Source organism: Salvelinus sp. IW2-2015, linkage group LG7, assembly GCF_002910315.2.
Source record: "Salvelinus sp. IW2-2015 linkage group LG7, ASM291031v2, whole genome shotgun sequence".
Lineage (NCBI taxonomy): Eukaryota > Metazoa > Chordata > Actinopteri > Salmoniformes > Salmonidae > Salvelinus > Salvelinus sp. IW2-2015.
In genome coordinates, this window is record NC_036847.1 from 11,274,855 (window position 1) to 11,293,971 (window position 19,117).

The 19,117-nt window shown below is 42.7% G+C and overlaps 1 protein-coding gene across 1 annotated transcript in view; it reads right to left on the reverse strand.

Moving 5' to 3' along the window:
* Nucleotides 1-5,465: 5,465 nt before the first annotated feature.
* fhad1 (forkhead-associated (FHA) phosphopeptide binding domain 1) overlaps nt 5,466-19,117 on the reverse strand; it is a 45,057-nt gene continuing 31,405 nt past the window's right edge. The window contains exons 22-26 of the mRNA XM_023991863.2: nt 13,007-13,102; nt 12,403-12,629; nt 11,753-11,921; nt 8,718-8,798; nt 5,466-7,590 (exon numbers count right to left, since the gene is read on the reverse strand). Coding sequence (XP_023847631.2) covers nt 7,417-7,590; nt 8,718-8,798; nt 11,753-11,921; nt 12,403-12,629; nt 13,007-13,102 — 747 coding nt within the window. The 3' untranslated portion in view covers nt 5,466-7,416. The remainder of the gene's footprint in view (nt 7,591-8,717; nt 8,799-11,752; nt 11,922-12,402; nt 12,630-13,006; nt 13,103-19,117) is intronic.

The window sequence follows — 19,117 nt, forward strand, 5'->3', positions numbered from 1 at the left end:
GATTGTGGTTACACGTGGTCTGCGGTTGTGAGGCCAGTTGGATGTACTGCCAAATTCTCTAAAACAACGTTGGAGGCAGCTTACGGTAGAGAAATTAACATTCAATTCTCTGGCAAAAGATCTCGTGGACATTCCTGCAGTCAACATGCCAATTGCACTCTCCCTCAAAACTTGAGACATCTGTGGCATTGTGTTGTGTGACAAAACTGCACATTTTAGAAATGCCTTTTATTGTCCACAGCACAAGGTGCACCTGTGTAATTATCATGCTGTTTAATTAGCTTCTTGATATGCCACACCAGTCAGGTGGATGGATTTTCTAGGCAAAGGAGAAATGCTCACTAACAGGGATGTAAACAAATTTGTGCACAACATTTGTAGATTTTAAATTGATCTAAACTGGCATAATTGTACTGTGTATTAAACTGTATTATAATATTGCAGCGACCTTAACACAACATCTAGCGACCTCATTAAGCAGTTCCTACCTGATGGCGTAATGGTTAAGGTGTTGGCTTGACAATTGATGGACCTGGGTTTGAGTCCCAGTCAGAGCTACCCTCTGAATTCACCACAATATAGTAACAGATTAAAGAGTTAGCTGCACTGACAACATATGGGAGGTATTGTAAATCTGTCTTCGAGGTTTATAGTCCAATCTCTGTCTGCCAAGCATATTTAAATGACTCAATTACTTCCCCTCGCTCCTTTCAAATAATAGCTTAGATCTGCCATTCAGTAGCTCTGTACACAGAAAATCTGGTCTACATTTGTGCTCACAAGTGGAATTACACATTTTAATAGATCAGCAGTGGTGTTTTGTGCAGGTAAATAATTGAAACCCATAAGCAGACTGAGGTCGTGTTCCCCTGCTCAGACGTTGCATCCATCAACCAATGGTTGCATGCCACTTCATCAACTGTGTCGTCAACTGACAGCTTGCTATAACATTTGATGTGGTTAGCTGATACAATGTCTGGATAGGTATTTTAAGATCTGTCAGGCGTCAGCCACGACTGAGCAGAGGAACGCACCCTGAGTCATGTGATATGACTCACGCATGGGAGGCTTGGCTTCTCTGAATCTCCTCTGTTTTCTGTGAAGGAGGGGCTGCCTCAGCCAGCAACACCCACTCTACCTGAGTCACACCATATATGGAGCGAGACGGGAGAGAATAGAGCTGTATCGCATTAGTGGAAACCAAGACTGTTCTCAGGGCAGGTCTGCCGGTTTTTGAGTAGCACAAGTGACTTTTTGTAGCAGGTTAGGAGAACTTACACAGCAGGTTAGGAGAATTAATGTGGCAGATTAGGAGAATTAACTTGGCATGTTAGGAGAATTAGGTTAAGGTTAGGAAAAAGATTAAGGCTAGATAAAATGCTAATTTTTTCACTGACCCGACTCAAACATAAAGTATCTAGCTACAACCAGGCCTGCCCTGAGAACAATCTTTGTTTCAACTAATGCAATGCAGCAAGAAATAGAGAGGATTTCCGGCAGAGGAAAGGGAGATGGGAGGAAAGATCAAAGCTCTTCATAGCATGGTATCAAAATCACTGTCGGATGAAAAAGGAATTTAGCCATTATGACAAAAAAGCAAGGAAGTCTTGAAATGTAACAGCTTAGTAACAGCTTATAACATATTTAATCAAATGACAGTGATTGTCATTTAAACAATCTCTAAGTGCACCACAAAGAGATGAACAAACAAGTATAAGTACTGATTAAGCAGACAGGGATGAATACTATCAATAAATTGCAATAATAATAGTGATACTAAATGGAAAAACGATAATCATAAATCAACTGAATGAAAAAATGGATCCAAGTACCACAAGCAAATCTAGTATGCATACTGTATTCTCCATGACCCAGTGCAATAACAAACCGTATTTAATTTCAAACAGTAAAATAAAAACTAGACACAGTGATTAATGAACACAACAGGCTGTGCATGTTCCTATATCTTTTGTCTAACAAAGCCAAACTCCCCAAAATCAACAATATCAAGGCACAGAGGAGCAACATGTTCAAACAAATGAATGTAGGAGATTCATTTCTGCAGAGTACATTACACTCTTAGAAGTAAAGAAGCCTGGAAGAACATTTTGGAATTCTAAAAATTGCCACACAGAGGCCACCTTTCCGATTCAAAAAGGTTATTTGAGGAATCCCTGTGTAAAGGTTCAAACCGTAACCTTTTTGTGATGGGAGGGGTTAAATGTTGTACCTTTTTACAATGAACAAAAATATACATGCAACATTAAATAATTTCAAAGATTTTACTGAGCTACAGTTCATATAAGGAAATCAGTCAATTAAAATAAATAAATGAGGCCCTAATCTATGGATTTCACATGACTGGGAATACAGATATGCATCTGTTGGTCATAGATACTTTAAAAAAAGATAGGGGCGTGGATCAGAAAACTAGTCAGTATCTGGGGTGACCACCATTTGCCTCATGCAGCAGACGTCTCCTTAGCATAGAGTTGATCTGGCTGTTGATTGTGGCCTGTGGAATGTTTTCCCACTCGTCTTCAATGCTGTGCGAAGTTGCTGGATATTGGCGTGAACTGGAACACGCCTTCATACACTCTCAATGGTTGACATGTCTGGTGAGTATGCAAGTCATGGAAGAACTGGGACATTTTCAGGTTCCAGGAATTCTGATACCGATTCTTGCGACATGGGGCCATGCATTATCATGCTAAAACATGTGGTGATGGCGTCGGATGAATGGCACGACAATGGGCCTCAGGATCTCGTCACGGTATCTCTGTGCATTCATATTGCCATCGATAAAATGTAATTGTGTTCGTTGCCCGTAGCGTATGCCTGCCCATACCAAACCCCACCGCCACCATGGGGCTCTCTGTTCACATCGTTGACATCAGCAAATCGCTCGCCCACATGACACGCTGTCTGCCATCTGCCCAGTACAGTTGAAACTGGGATTCATCCGTGAAGAGCACACGTTTCTAGTGTGCCAGTGGTCATCGAAGGTGAGCATTTGCCCACTGAAGTCAGTTACGACGCCAAACTGCTGTCCCTGGTGAGGACAACGAGCACGCAGATGAGCTTCCCTGAGACGGTTTCTGACAGTTTGTGGAGAAATTCTTTGGTTGTGCAAATCCACAGTTTCATCAGCTGTACGGGTGGCTGGTCTCAGACAATCCCAAAAGTGAAGAAGCCAGATGTGGAGGTCCTGGGCTGGAGTGGTCACACGTTGTCTGTGGTTGCGAGGCTGGCGGGACGTACTGCCAAATTCTCTAAAATGATGTTGGAGGCGGCTTATGGTAGAGAAATTAACATTCAATTCTCTGGCAACAGCTCTGATGGACATTCCTGCAGTCAACATGACAATTGCACGCTACCTCAAAACTTGCGACATCTGTGGCAGCTTCTTAATATGCCACACCTGTCAGGTGGATGGATTATCTTGGCAAAGGAGAAATGCTCACTAACAGGGATGTAAACAAATACATTTTATTTCAGCTCTTGAAACATGGGACCAACACTTTACATGTTGCATGTATATTTTTGTTCAGTGTAATAATATATTGTTGAAGTGGCTGCTTATCAGAAGATTGGAGGCATGGCTTATTTGAAGCTTTCAAGTAGTTATTTTTGGCCACCAAAATGTATGTAAATGTCATTCCTGTTCATCATGTTAAGTTTGTACACTGCAAATKTGTATTTCCCTTGAATATTTATAAAGTGGTAACTATTCCAACTTTGGGATTTGCATAGGATCTTGAGGAACTCATACACCTCTGTAAACCCAATTGAAGCTACAAATCTGTCAGTGTTCAACCTTAACATTTGATGACAATACAACAGGACACATGAACAGAAGTGACACGGGTGGCCTTACTCCCACCGGTGGCCTAAAAAGATCTATCTGAAAGCCACACCTCTACTTAGCCACGGTTCCAGTCCAGGGTTCATCCAGGAACTCTCTGCTACATTTAAACGTGAAAGGTTCCTCCAAGAAGCCCTCAACAAACCAAAGGTGCCAATATGAACCTTTGACAAGCAATGGTTTCTTGAGGAACTCCAGGGGTTCCTTGAGTCACCACTAATTCTAAGAGTGTATGTCATAATTGAATAGATAATAATATCCTAATTCAATGAAGAAGAAAAAATATATTGCTAATCATATCCTAATTCATTCATATTAGGAGAAAGTACAGACACTTTTGGGTGATTTGGTGAATCGGATCAAATATCATGTAATGAAACCCTTATACCAACATTAAATAAGACAATGTGGACACTATACTGTTCAAAGCGTTTTAAAAATGATATTTTCTATAAAATATTTGTGTACCGCTTCTCCTAACATACCACCTCACTTCTAACACACTCAGCAATGCAGACTGCCCTTGAAAATAGGAATAAGGGTATGTACCTATAGTACGCAGCAGTCTGGAAAGATACAGTAGGTGGTTCCCAAGTGTTTTTGTATTGTGATACATATACAGTAAAGCATTTAGGATGTCTCTTGACCAGTCACAAACACAGTAATATTTCTAGCCATCGCCCCAGACAGGTATACTGTCATATGTATACTTTATACTTATTTATACTGTCAGATGTAGTTCAACTGAACCTCAATGCTTTTACAAACTCTGTGTGAATGAATCTCAACACAGATAGCCTACATTATAATAAAACAAAACAGAATAGTCTTTAAGTAAATGAGCAGTGAGGAGAGGTCAAGCTTGACTCAGCAATGCTAATGGAAGCCACTGAGACTGTGGCTGAGCTAGCTGTTCGCGAAGGCAATGGTGCGAACCAGGGGCACTCTGCTGATTATAAAAAGATGAAAGCCAAAATCTGGTGTTTAGTTTCAGCCCAAACAGTAGCATTGTGACTTAAGCTGAGGAATGGGAGCTGGATGAATGGAACCACTGCCAACTTCATAGGCGCAGCTACGAATGTAAGGACTAACGGGCCATAAAATGTTTAAGTTATATTCCTCAAGAACAAGATCATGAATTGACGTTACCACTGAACAGCAGGAAATATCCCAGATTGTGCCTTTAAGGAACACACTGGAATCTGCACAGTGCCAATTAGCTGGTTGTGTCCACTCAGACTGAGGAGGAGCAGTAATTGTTGAGGTCAACACATATAATTAGCAACAACTCAACACAGCACTGTGGACTGCCAGCTGAAATCAAAGGCATACCAATGCCAGTGAGTGACATACTCATGTTAAAAACAGACATAATTGATCCTGATTAATGAAAGCAGACCACCATTTTCCGTGGTGAATGAAACCCCACCTCTTTAAGGAATACCTAGGATAAAGTAATCCTCCTAACCCCACCCCTCCCCCTTAAAAGAGTTAGATGCACTATTGTAAAGTGGTTGTTCCACTGGATTTCATAAGGTGAATGCACCAATTTGTAAGTCGCTCTGGATAAGAGCGTCTGCTAAATGACTTAAATGTAAATGTAAATGCAGACAAACTATAATGGCGTCTGGAGATAAATCAGTGGTTTTTCTGTGATGGTCCAGACAATAAAAACAAAAGTGCATAGAGTGACAAACATGTCTGAAAGACACCGAAACAAGTAGTATTGGGGTGAAGTTATACTGATGCACATGGCCATAGAGGTAGGTAGACCATGGCAAACATCAGAGAGGAGCAATGATGACGGACTAATGCAGCCTTTTGCCTGGAGGCAACAAAGAAACATTGTACCATCACAAAATTGTACCATCTGCTTGTATGCACTAAAATACCAAATCTGGGTCAGTGAGTGAGGAAGACAAGAAGCTTTTTTAGGAGTAGCCCTCATTATCTCTTACGACAGGGATCATCAACTAGATTCAGCCGTGGGACAATTTTTTCTTGAGCAGACGGTCAGGGACCCAGAACATAATTAGAAATCATTTGTACACTGCAAATTGATCGCAAGAAACCCAAACAGATATCATATTTCACAAAAGCATAATCATTTCAAACCTATATTTGTATATGATAACATATATCTTTCCATTATGCGTGAGATTACTTTGGAACAGATTTCCAAAATTAAAATCACTTCGAGCTGAGTTGCTGGTGTTTTTACAGTCTTTAATGTCTAACAATAAAAACAATTATAAGAGAAAACTTGGGGGGCCAAATAAAATCACTTGGTAGGCTGCCAGTTTGGGAACCTTGCCTTATGGGAATTGAGTCAAACAAATAGAGAGAGAAACCAAACCATGTACTGGCTCTATTATCTGTGGCATCTGCTTTATGTAGAACAATGGAGGATTAATATCCTGAATAATAGATTTTGCACATGCACAAACAGAGACAGACTCACACATAGGCCTACTCACTCAGACACGTCATGAACACTGCCACACGTCACAAACACGCACTCAAAACAACACACTGATGCGCATGCTCGCTCACGCTTGACCCTTTCACACCTTCCCACATACACATACACACCTATACACACAAACCACTCTCTCTCATCCTATGCTCACGTGACTGTGTTTGTGACGGTGTGTGCTGCTGTGAGGAAGAAAAGGCTCTGATGATGAATAAATGAATCAGCTTTTCTCTCTGCCCACTGCGATAACGGACCACAACAACCTCGAGGCATAGCGAGGAGGGCGGGAGTGGGGGAGGAGGTCTACTGCAGATAGAAGGAATAACAGACTCCTTTTTTCATTATATCTGCGGTTCAGGGGCATATTCCTGTTGTTAGTGTAGCACTCACACTCCAGAAATAGCCGCTCAAATGGGCGCCTTGGCTATTTTCTTTACTGCTGAGATATCGCAATGACGTGTCAACCAAAATATTATACTGTATCGGCAGAAAAGTCTGCGGAAGAACGCATTTGTATTGTCGTGCATAAAGACTGCCTCATTTTCCGTGGTGAATGGATGAACAAGAGCAGTGAAGTGTTCCGGCTAAAATAATATAGCTGTGGCAGATATAGCCCGACAGACTTTTTACATTCAAAGCTCAGAGGGAAGCTGAGAAAAGCTGCCTTTGAAACACACATCATTAGCACCCACATGCTCATGCATTGACTATTCCATCATCTCTATAGGTGCATTCACTCATTACGATGTGGTGCAGAGCTATACAGTATATAGAACAGATGGCTCTGATGTGTGGTAATATACAGCCCCCAGCAGAAACTTCCTCATGGCCAGAAGCAGCGGTACAGTACGCGTGATGCAATGAAATAGACTGACGCTGACTTGAATGGGAAGGTGAGTTCTAGTAGACCTGCTGTGCTRTATTTCTAATTCTATGGTGTGACGCACACTAGCAGTGTTCGCTAGTCTCGTCGTAATGAGTGTCCTCCGCTGTTCAAGTCAAAAGGACCCTTGAGCCAGTCTCCTTGCCCCTGGTGTSCAGTCACTCCAGTGTAGCGGGGCAGGATTACAGTACATTAGGAGGGCTCTGTCAGTGGTGGGGCCTGTTGAGGATGCTGCTGTACAATGGCCAGCTCCAGCTTGGAGGCCATGTTGCCAAACTCCTTCTTCCCCAGCTGCCTCTTCAGGGTCTCCACCTCGTACTCCCTCTTCTTCAGCCTCTCCAGCAGGCTGGATGTCTTCGCTGTCGCCTGTTCAGAAGAAGAGTACTTAATTATCCATTTTCTATACAGTCCATGGAAATGTGTTTTTGACAGAGGAAGACAGGGGCCCTGTTGGAATAGCTTCAAAATGTAGCCTTCGTTCCCCTCTTCCTTGAGGTAACCATTCATTTGATTGGATAAGTGAAGGTATGKTTTCCACCCTACTGATTTCTCCAATCCAACCATATCAGATACTCTGAACTAGCCTCCCTCCTTATTAGCATTAGCCGCTATAATTGACACTTCTGGGGGCTGCAATGGTAGTGTGTGTTTGTGTGTGCGTGTGTTATGTGTGTGCGTGCGTGCGTGCAGTAACACAGTTTTGCAAGCAGAGAGAAAAATGTGCAGTTTTATAGCTAATCTCATGCTATTCTATACATTTTGCCATGAGGCTGAGAGAAAATGTCGCAGTTTTAAAGATAATAACGGGGGCTGCTGGGGTGTGTGTTACACCTCTGTGTGCATGTGAATTATTAATAGGTGACCGTGAGATTTCTATTGATCTACAGATTATGCTAGTGTGGTAGACGGACTCACGCAGCCAGTGGTTGAGRTAATGAGGATCATGAAAAGAGATAGCCTACTGGAGGTACAGTTAGATGGGTATGTTAACTTCAAACAACAAACTGGGATTTTTGTGTGGAGTAGCAGCAAGTCAGAAGCACCAATTCTTTTTTTGGTAGGACTGGAGAGGAGAGACCATATAGGATGACTATACTATGTTAAATAATCATTCATTAAATATCACAAAGTTAATCTGAAAGCCACTTCCTTGGAACAGAACCAAGCAGACAAGCAACATATGCTAGTAAATTGTAAATCTAGGATGTTAACGGTTTGTGGACTAAAACAGGGACATCACTGCGTGTAGAGTGAGGGAAAGTATGCTGGGTGGACCAGTATCTGTCAGGAGAAGGATAGGAGGCCAGGATACAGCTGTTTTATAACACCATTGGGTTTCATCTAATGGGTTTTCACAAAGTTCCACAATGCAAACGTGTCYTTCTGTATTGTGTTCATACTGTCAAATAAAAAATGGAATTAAAAAAACAGTTGATATGAGTAGCAGAGGAATAGTGTGTCTGTTTGTCTATCCAGCTGTGGCTCTGGCTCACCTTGTCGCCGGCCTCAGTACGGACACAGCTGTGAGAGGCTGTCTTCCCACTCCTCCTCTGGACTTTCTCCACACTCACTGCCTGTGGAGGGAAGAGAGAGAGGAATGGGAGGTATGAGACAGAGGGGAGGAGAGATGAGAGGGATTTGAGAGGGAGAAAGGAGGGAGGGAGGTTAAGAAGGAATTAGGGAATAGAGGAGAAGAGAGGGGAGGGTGCAAAGGGAGGAGAGCAAACAAAGGCTGCGTTTAGACAGGCAGCGCAACTCTGTTCTTTTTTCCACTAATTGGTCTTTTGATCAATCAGATCAGATCTTTTCACMTCAGATCTTGCCMTGAAGATAGTGCTATTAATATGAAGCTTTTTATGCTTAATTAAGGTTATGCTGAATACTTGCTATATTATGCTGAAAACATGCTGCTGATACCAATCCTCACCCTGATTCATAATGACACATTAAGCTGAGTCCATCTTAATCATGGATATGAGATATTAAGCTTAAACACACAGTGAGACAGACGGGCCCGGGGTGCCACAGTGTACTTTTCAATTACTGATCTGTTYACTTACAGTATATTTACATGAACGGCACTATGCTAACAAACAACCAGAGAATGGCCACTATGATGACTGGAATCAAGGTTGTTTTATTAACATGACTGTGGAAAATAAAAGTTTGGCCACTCTAAAATTCACTGTAAAAGCATATTGCCTTTTGGCACACACAGTATCTGCTGTTGAATAAAATGGCTGTTTTAAACATTAGTTCACAATCACACAGGATTAGGCCATGTCCCATACTACTCATACACAGAGTATAAAGCCTTTTTAAAGTGTCAAGTTATGACACCCTACTGTCCACTGTAAGACATGGCACAAACTGTCATTTGACACATAATTGCTGTTGCATAGAATACCATTTTGGACTACTATATCCTCTACAGGATCTGTGTCCCCCCTGCGGGATGGTTGAGCTAACGTAGGTTAATGTGATTAGCACGAGGTTGTAAGTAACAAGAACATTTCCCAGGACATAGACATATCTGATATGGGCAGAAAGCTTAAATTCTTGTTAATCTAACTGCACCTGACCAATTACAGTAGCTATTACAGTGAAAAAATACCATGCTATTTTTTGAGGAGAGTGCACAGTTATGAACTTGAAAATGTATTAATAATCTAATTAGGCACATTTGGGCAGTTGATACAACATTTTGAACAGAAATGCAATGGTTCATTTAATCAGTCTAAAACTTTGCACATACACTGCTAGTGGCCAAAATCTAAATTGCGCCTAATCTGGAATATTACATTTTGCCTTCCTCTTGCATTTCAAAGATGTAAAAAACACATGTTTTTTCTTTGTATTATTTTTACCAGATATATGTGTTATATTCTCCACTCCTTAAAGGATGGCTGTGTTACATATTCTGTAAGAGCCTTCGGAAAGTATTTAGACGCTTGACTTTTTCCACATTTTGTTACGTTCAGCCTTATTCTAAAATGGATTCAATATTTATTTTTCTCTCAGCAATCTACACACACATACCCATAATGACAAAGCAAAAACGGTTTTAAGAATTTTTATCAATTTATTCAACCTAAAAAACAGAAATACCTTATTTACATAAGTATTCAGACCTTTGCTATGAGACTCGAAATTGAGCTCAGATGCACCTGTTTCATTACATATTGAGATGTTTCTACACTTGATTGAGTCACCTGTGTAATAATTGATTGGACATTATTTGGAAAGGCACACCTGTTATATAAGGTCCACAGCTGACAGTGCATGTCAGAGTAACACCAAGCATGAGGTCGATGAATTGTCCGTAGAGCTCAGAGACACGATTGTGTCGAGGCACAATTTTTATGCAGCATTGAAGGTTCCCAAGAACACAGTGGCTCCATCATTCTTACATGGAAGACGTTTGGAACCACAAGTCATTATGGGGTATTGTGTCTAGATTGATAACGGGGGGAAACGATTTAATCAATTTTTAGAATAAGACTGTAATGTAAGAAAATGTGGAAAAGGTCAAGGGGTCTGAGTATTTTCCGAATGCACTATATATGCTTGTATGAAACACTGGTACTGTAGATGCTATTGACTCATACTGTAATGTAATAATGAGCCTTAGGTTAGGTTCAGCCTACGGTCAATTGCCATTCTGCGTCCAATGAGACACCATCAGCATCTCCTAAGATTGTTCCAAGTTAGCTTTCTATCTACTTGATTATACAGTAATGGAGGAAATTTACTTACTTAAGCACTTACTTGAATTTTGATCAATCCATACATGCTTGAACGCACCACAAAGCCTGAGGAAGGGCCCAATAAATGCTTGTCTGTCTGTCTGTCTGTCTGTCTGTCTGTCTGTCTGTCTGTCTGTCTGTCTGTCTGTCGTCTGTCTGTCTGTCTGTCTGTGTCTGTCTGTCTGTCTGTTCTGTCTGTCTGTGTCTGTTGTCTTGTCTGTCTGTTTCTGTCTGTCTGTCTGTCCTGTCTGTCTGTCGTGTGTGTGGGTGACTTGCTTAGTGGGAAATCGACTAGTCATGTCCATTTTCAATGGACTCAGCATAGCTTGTCTGAGGGTGGGCAAATTACCTGGAACAAAAGTATGAGGTTCTTGTATCTGTTCTGTTAATAATGGCCCCAGGTAAATTACACTATTCCATGACTGGGATTCAACGGCAACGTCCGTAAGAATTTTACCACAGCTGTTATTTTCCAAATACTACCTACGCATGCATACCTGGAAGTAGTAACATTGATGAAGCAGAAACAGTCAGGTACCCAGCAAAGTTTAACTAGCTGGACTAGATAGATTTTAGGTGTTACAAAGCAAATCACCCCGTGGGTTGGACTGTTGAACTCCGTTCTACTAGGCTACTTTCTATACCTTTGCGGCTCTTTACGGCCCTGGTGTTAAGGCCGATCTCCTGGTCCAGCCTATTGTACATCAAGGTGAATATGTGTTACAAAACAAATAGGCCCCTGGGTTTGTTGAGTGTTTCACTCCCCTCTACTACTTCTATACCTTACGGCTCTTTACGGCCCTGGTGTTTACGTCTATCTCATGTTCCAGACGACTCTGGGTGTGGAGCAAGGCCTCGCGAAGCAGGGAGCTCTCTTGGCTCTCCGTCTCCAGCTCGGTCCTCAGCATATCCAGCCTGGACTGGAGTTGCTGGCCCGCCACCTGGCTCTCCCTGGGCAGGGGAGGGGAGGGAAGCAGAGGGGCAGGACAGATGTAATACAGACACTTATCAATGATCAAATCACCCTAACTACAATCCTGTTTCAAGTCACTTGAGGCAGGTGGGTTTTCTAATCATCAATCAAATGAGTCAACACATTACGTAAACATCAACCAATAAAAGTAGGCAAAATAAATAGTTGACTCTTTGTGTTGCTCCAACAGTAGCATCTCTCTTATAACTGAATTACTATTGAAGCAGCTAGCGGGTGATTGGTTGGTAAGAGTGTGGTGCTAGCAATGCCAAGTTATTTGGTACAATTTCTGCAGGGATTACATACACATTATAAAAATGTATGCACTCACTGTACTGTATATTGCTTTGTATAAAAGTGTCTGCAAAGTGGCATATTTGTAGTAATTTAAATGAAAATTCACTATTGAGGAAAGGGATCTATTTCATGGCCCTGTATTCCCTTCTTTTACTTCCCTACCTGAGAGTAGTCATTTCTCTATGCTGCTGCTGCAGTAGGGTTTCACTTCGCTGGGCCTGGCTGTGCTGTCGGGCCATGCAGCTCCGGAGCAGCTCCAGGTCTGCATGACGCAAAGAAGCCAGACTGGCCCTCTCCTCCTGGGGCAGGTGCTGCAGGGACACACAGCCCTGCAGCTGGCCCTCGCTCAACTCCAGAGCATCGCACAGCGCCCGTGCCAGATCCAGGTACTGAGAGAGAGAGAGGGAAAGAGAGAGTGAGAGAGAAAGAGAGAGAGAAAGAGAGAGAGAAAGAGAGAGAGAGAGAGAGAGAGAGAGAGAGAGAGAGAGAGAGAGAGAGAGAGAGAGAGAGAGAGAGAGAGAAAGAAAGAGAAAGAAAAATAGAGAGAGAGACAAAGACAGAATGAGAGGAGTAATTGATGATTATTTGAATCAAGTAGGTGCTGGGCTAGGACAAAAACCTGCACACCCTGTGGCTCTCTTGGGTTAGAATTGAAGAACACTGCAGCCCAGTCACCCGTAGATGGCAATGGGGATACATTCTGCTAAATGTCATATAGCTGTCATAGCCACCCACACTCTCCCCCTGAGAACATCCTTCCACTCACTGTCCTCTCGCTGAGGTCCAGGGCGTCTGATAGGTCCAGTCTGGCTGTGCGCTCCAGGGTCTCCTCCCCGAATGCTCCAGGGAGTGGCCAGCCACTCTAGATTGAAATGATCATGTAACATATGACATTACACAATACGTTGATAATCATAGTCATTGGCATTAAGATGAATTTCTCAGCAGAGTGAGTATTGGGACGTGTTCATTGGGTGCATTTAATGAAAAACTTTTAATACATTTTGCAATGGAAAAAGAAAATAAGTAACCATCTGTCTTATGTAACCATACCAAACGTAACATATCATACTAATTTGAGTTCCCGGATTTACGTTTACTATGTTACGGTTAGTCTATGAGACCAGGCTGGGTCAGGTGCTTACCACTGCAGACCTCGGTGTGCTGAGTTTGCTCGCCTCACTCCCTGCTTGTTTCTTAGGTGCCCCCTGCTGGGTGAAGCGCTCTGAGGGAACAAACAGTTACCCAAATATCAGAGAAGAGGAACACTTTGGAGGACACAAAGTTTTATAGTCTCCTAAGTCATTTAAATACATATGTAGACAATGTACAATGACATTGACCAAGGCATAGAGATAGGGAGCAGCACAAAAACAGCACATWAAAAAAATATATATTTTCCCTACTTAACAAAATAAATTTTTATCTGAGATAATCTGATATGGGGTCTTAGGGCCCCTGGTCCCTGCCCTAATTATTCCTGCAATAGCCTTTGCCGTGTTCAATTATATCACATGGGAGCAAAACATGCTGTGTGCAGGCTTTCTTTCTATATTCATAGAGTTTTGACCTTGCTTACTCAGGGGCCATGTTTGCTCCAAGGCTCCGATCCTGGCCCTCATCTCTGACAGAGCCTCCCTCTGATGCTGAATCACCTCCTTGTGTCGATAACCTCTGGACTTTGACCCCTGCTTGGCATACTCCCCAGGAGCAGTGACAGTGGCCATTTCCTGGACACAAAGGGAGAATAAAATGACATTTGAATCATATTCTTAACTCATGATAGGGTCTAGAGTTTTCCTCTGAGAGGTTCAGCTCAGGATTTCACAACTCAGAGGTAGAGGTGGGGGACAACACTAAGTGGACTATGGTTGTAGCCAAAAAGTCAATTGACATGAAGGAAGAGCTGGATGCATCACCAAATGATTGAGTATGTGTATAATGCTGAAGAGTGGTAAGTACAAAGTAGGAGGATGAGTTGAGCCTCTCACACTGAAAGGAAGACCCCAAAGGTTTAGAATGCAGCTGGACACATATTCAATCTCTCCCTGTCCCAGTCTGTTGTCCCCACATGCTTCAAGATGGCCACCATTGTTCCTGTACCCAAGAATACAAAGGTAACTGAACTAAATTACCATCGCCCCGTAGCACTCACTTCTGTCATCATGAAGTGCTTTGAGAGACAAGTCAAGGATCATATCACCTCCAGCTTATCTGTCACCCTAGACCCAATTCAATTTGCTTACCGCCCCAATAGGTCCACAGAGGATGCAATCGCCATCACACTACACTGCCCTATCTCATCTGGACAAGATAAATACCTATGTAAGAATGCTGTTCATTGACTACAGCTCAGCATTCAACACCATAGTGCCCTTCAAGCTCATCATTAAGCTTGAGGCCCTCAACCCTGTGCAATTGCGTCCTGGACTTCCTGACGGTCCGCCCCAGGTGGTGAAGGTAGGAAACAACATCTCCACTTCGCTGATCCTCAACACTGGGGCCCCACAAGGGTGCGTGCTCAGCCCCCTCCTGTACTCCCTGTTCACCCATGACTGTGTGGCCATGCATGCCTCCAACTCAATCATCAAGTTTGCAGACAATACAACAGTAGTAGGCTTGATTACCAACAATGACGAGTCAGCCTCCAGGGAGGAGGTGAGGGCTCTCGGAGTGCGGTGTCAGGAACATAACCTCTCCCTCAACRTCAACAAAACAAAGGAGATGATCATGGACTTCAGGAAACAGCAGAGGGAGCACCCCCCTATCCACATCGATGGGACAGCAGTGGAGAAGGTAGAAAGTTTTAAATTCCTTGGCGTACACATCATGGACAAACTGAAATGGTCCACCCACACAGAGAGTGTGGTGAAGAAGGCAACAGCGCCTCTTCAACCTCAGGAGGCTGAAGAAACCCTCACAAACTTTTACAGATGCACAATTGAGAGCATCCCGTCGGGCTGTATCACCGCCTGGTACGGCAACTGCACCGCCCACAACCGCAGGGCTCTCCAGAGGACGGTGCGGTTTGCACAACGCATCACCGGGGGCAAACTACCTGCCCTCCAGGATACCTACAGCACCCGATGTCACAGGAAGACCAAAAAGATCATCAAGGACAACAACCACCCAAGCCACTGCCTGTTCACCCCGCTAGCATCCAGAAGGCGAGGTCAGTACAGGTGCATCAAAGCTGGGACAGAGAGACAGACAAACAACTTCTATCTCAAGGCCATCAGACTGTTCAACAGCCATCACTAGCACAGAGAGGATGCTGTCCACATACAGACTTGAAATCACTGGCCATTTTAATAAATAATAATAATACATTTAATAAACACTAGTCACGTTAATAATGCCACTTTAATAATGTTTACATATCTTGCATTACCCATGTATATACTGTATTCTATACTATATATTGCATCTTAGCCGATGCCGCTCTGTCATTGCTCATCCATATATTATATTTATATATTCTTATTCCATTCCTATACTTAGATTTGTGTGTATGAGGTATCTGTTGTGGAATTGCTAGATATTACTTGTTAGATATTGCTGCACTGTCGGAACTAAAGTGGCAAGAAAAAGTATGTGAACCCTTAGGAAATATCTGGATGTCTGCATAAATTGGTCATAAAATTAGATCTGATCTTTATCTAAGTCACAACAACAGACAAACTAATAACACTAATTATTGTATTTTTCTTGTCTATATTGAATATATAATTTAAACATTCACAGTGTAGGTTGGAAAAAGTATGTGAACCCCTAGGCTAATGACTTCTCCAAAAGCTAATTGGAGTCAGGAGTCAGCTAACCTGGAGTACAATCATTGAGATGAGATTGGAGATGTTGGTTAGAGCTGCCTTGCCCAATAAAAACCACTTGCAAAATTTGAGTTTGCTATTCACAAGAAGCATTGCCTGATGTGAACCATGCCTCGAACAAAAGAGATCTCATAAGACCCAAGATTAAGAATTGTTGACTTGCATAAAGCTGAAAGGGTTATAAAAGTATCTCTAAAAACCTTGATATTCATCAGTCCACGGTAAGACAAATTGTCTATAAATGGAGAAAGTTCAGCACTGTTGCTACTCTCCCTAGGAGTGGCTGTCCTGTAAAGATGACTGCAAGAGCACAGCGCAGAATTCTCAATGAGGTTAAGAAGAATCCTAGAGTGTCAGCTAAAGACTTATAGAAATCTCTGGAACATGCTAACATCTCTGTTGACGAGTCTATGATACGTAAAACACTAAACAAGAATGGTGTTCATGGGAGGACACCACGGAAGAATCCACTACTGTCCAAAAAAAACATTGCTGCACGTCTGAAGTTCGCAAAAGAGCACCTGGATGTTCCACAGTGCTACTGGCAAAATATTCTGTGGACAGATGAAACTAAAGTTAAGTTGTTTGGAAGGAACACACAAAACTATGTGTGTAGAAAAAAAGGCACAGCACACCAACATCAAAACCTCATCCCAACTGTAAAGTATGGTGAAGGGAGCATCATGATTTGGAGCTGCTTTGCTGCCTCAGGGCCTGGACAGCTAGCGATCATCGACAGAAAAATGAATTCCCAAGTTTACAAGACATTTTGCAGGAGAATGTAAGGCTATCTGTCCGCCAATTGAAGCTCAACAGAAGTTGGGTGATGCAATGGGACAATGACCCAAAACACATAGTTAAATTAACAACAGAATAGCTTCAACAGAAGAAAATACGCCTTCTGGAGTGGCCCAGTCAGAGACCTGACCTCAACCCGATTGAGATGCTGTGGCAAGACCTCAAGAGAGCAGTGCACACCAGACACCCCAAGAATATTGCTGAACTGAAACAGTTTTGTAAAGAGGAATGGTCCAAAATTCCTCCTGACCGTCGTGCAGGTCTGATCCGTAACTACAGAAAACGTTTGGATGAGGTTATTGCTGCCAAAGAAGGGTCAACCAGTTATTAGATCCAAGGGTTCACATACTTTTCCCACCCTGCACTGTGAATGTTTACACGGAGTGTTCAATAAAGACAGGAAAACGTATAATTGTTTGTGTGTTATTAGTTTAAGCAGACTGTTTGTCTATTGTTGTGAATTAGATGATCAGATCAAATGTTATGACCAATTTATGCAGAAGTCCAGGAAATTCCAAAGGGTTCACATACTTTTTCTTGCCATTGTAGGAGAACAAGCATTTCGCTACACGCGCAATAACATCTGCTAACCATGTGTAACAGTATAACTTTAGACCGTCCCCTCGCGAACCAGGGACCCTCTGCACACATCAACAACAGTCACCCACGAAGCGTCGTTACCCATCGCTCCACAAAGGCCGCGGCCCTTGCAGAGCAAGGGGAACCACTACTTCTAGGTTTCAGAGCAAGTGACGTAACTGATTGAAACACTATTAGCGCGTACCCGCTAACTAGCTAGCCATTTCACATCCGTTACACTCACCCCCCTTTCAACCTCCTCCTTTTTCCGCAGCAACCAGTGATCCGGGTCAACAGCATCAATGTAACAGTTTAACTTTATGGCGTCCCCTCGCCCCGACCCGGGCGCGCACCACCGCTAACTAACTAGCTAGCCATTTCACATCCGTTACACATGTGTATGTGACCAATAAAATTTTATTTGAATTGACTACGACAGTAGGGAGGTGTCCTTCTATTACCCCAAAGATATGACACACATCTACACCCTGTTACAATTGATCACTAGCTTTTAGATAAAGCGATTCATACACGGGTCGCGAACACATCTCACTAACAAATTATTCATTTAGAAAAATGCACATTTATATTTTAATCTATTATATTTCATTCTCCATTCTCTGGTGTCATGGCTATACATCCACTAATATTCCTTTATACAATTAAGGTTTCAGATTTGTGTTTTGGACTCATATCAAGCAATGGCGCTTCTGTTAATGCGCAAATCATTTGACTGCTGGCATCTTGCAGGTTGAGATTCTTTTTGGCTGTGCTTTATGAAAAGATCCAAGCTGTTACTAGACTATGACGTGTGATTTCTTTGTGTTGCTATGAGTGAAATCGAAGGAAATTATATTGACTTGTCAAAAATGCATAGAAATGCACCTCCATTGAGTTCAATGACTCGGTGGACGTTGACTTGAGCTCCTTTCCAGCCAAGTGTCCTTGACTGCAGATCTGTGGCTGATCGTATGAAACACACTCAGGGACACAACGCTTGTCATTGTGGTCTGTTGTGTGAGTCAGCAAGTTCGAATGCATCACCTACTGACACAATGCAATGTTCCCGAGCCTATTGACTATAACACGGGTACTAAAACAAGAGTCTGAATGGCTATTTTGTAGAAGTGAGTGATTGAGTGACCAGCGCACGACTTGCGCACAGGACAGACGGACGGACGGACGGACGCGCACTACGCACGGACGGACGGGAGGACCGGCACACACAGCGGACACGGACAGAACAGACAGACAGAACAGACACACCACACACAAAATACAGTTGTGTAACAACACAAGCCTAAATCAATGTCTGGGCAGTACGAAGCGTTGAGGCCCTCTATTTTCCATTAGAGAGACAAACAGCCAGATAAATGAGTGTCCTGCGGAATACAGAGGAGTCGTATCACTAATCCAAGATGGCGTAGCAGTCGGACGTGTGTTTGTCTTTGTCCATGTAAATAGCCGGTTTCGTCTTTTTTCGTATATATTTTTATCTACTTTCACTATGATCTAAAATATACTTTCCGCAACCCGCTCACCAATGTGATACGGATCTGCTATTTTTATACGTTATAACTGGAAACTCATCAGCAGCTAGCCAGCTAACTAGCTACTAGCTAGTAGTAACTGTTAGCCACGGCTAGCGGTCTTCACCTTCAGCTCGGACA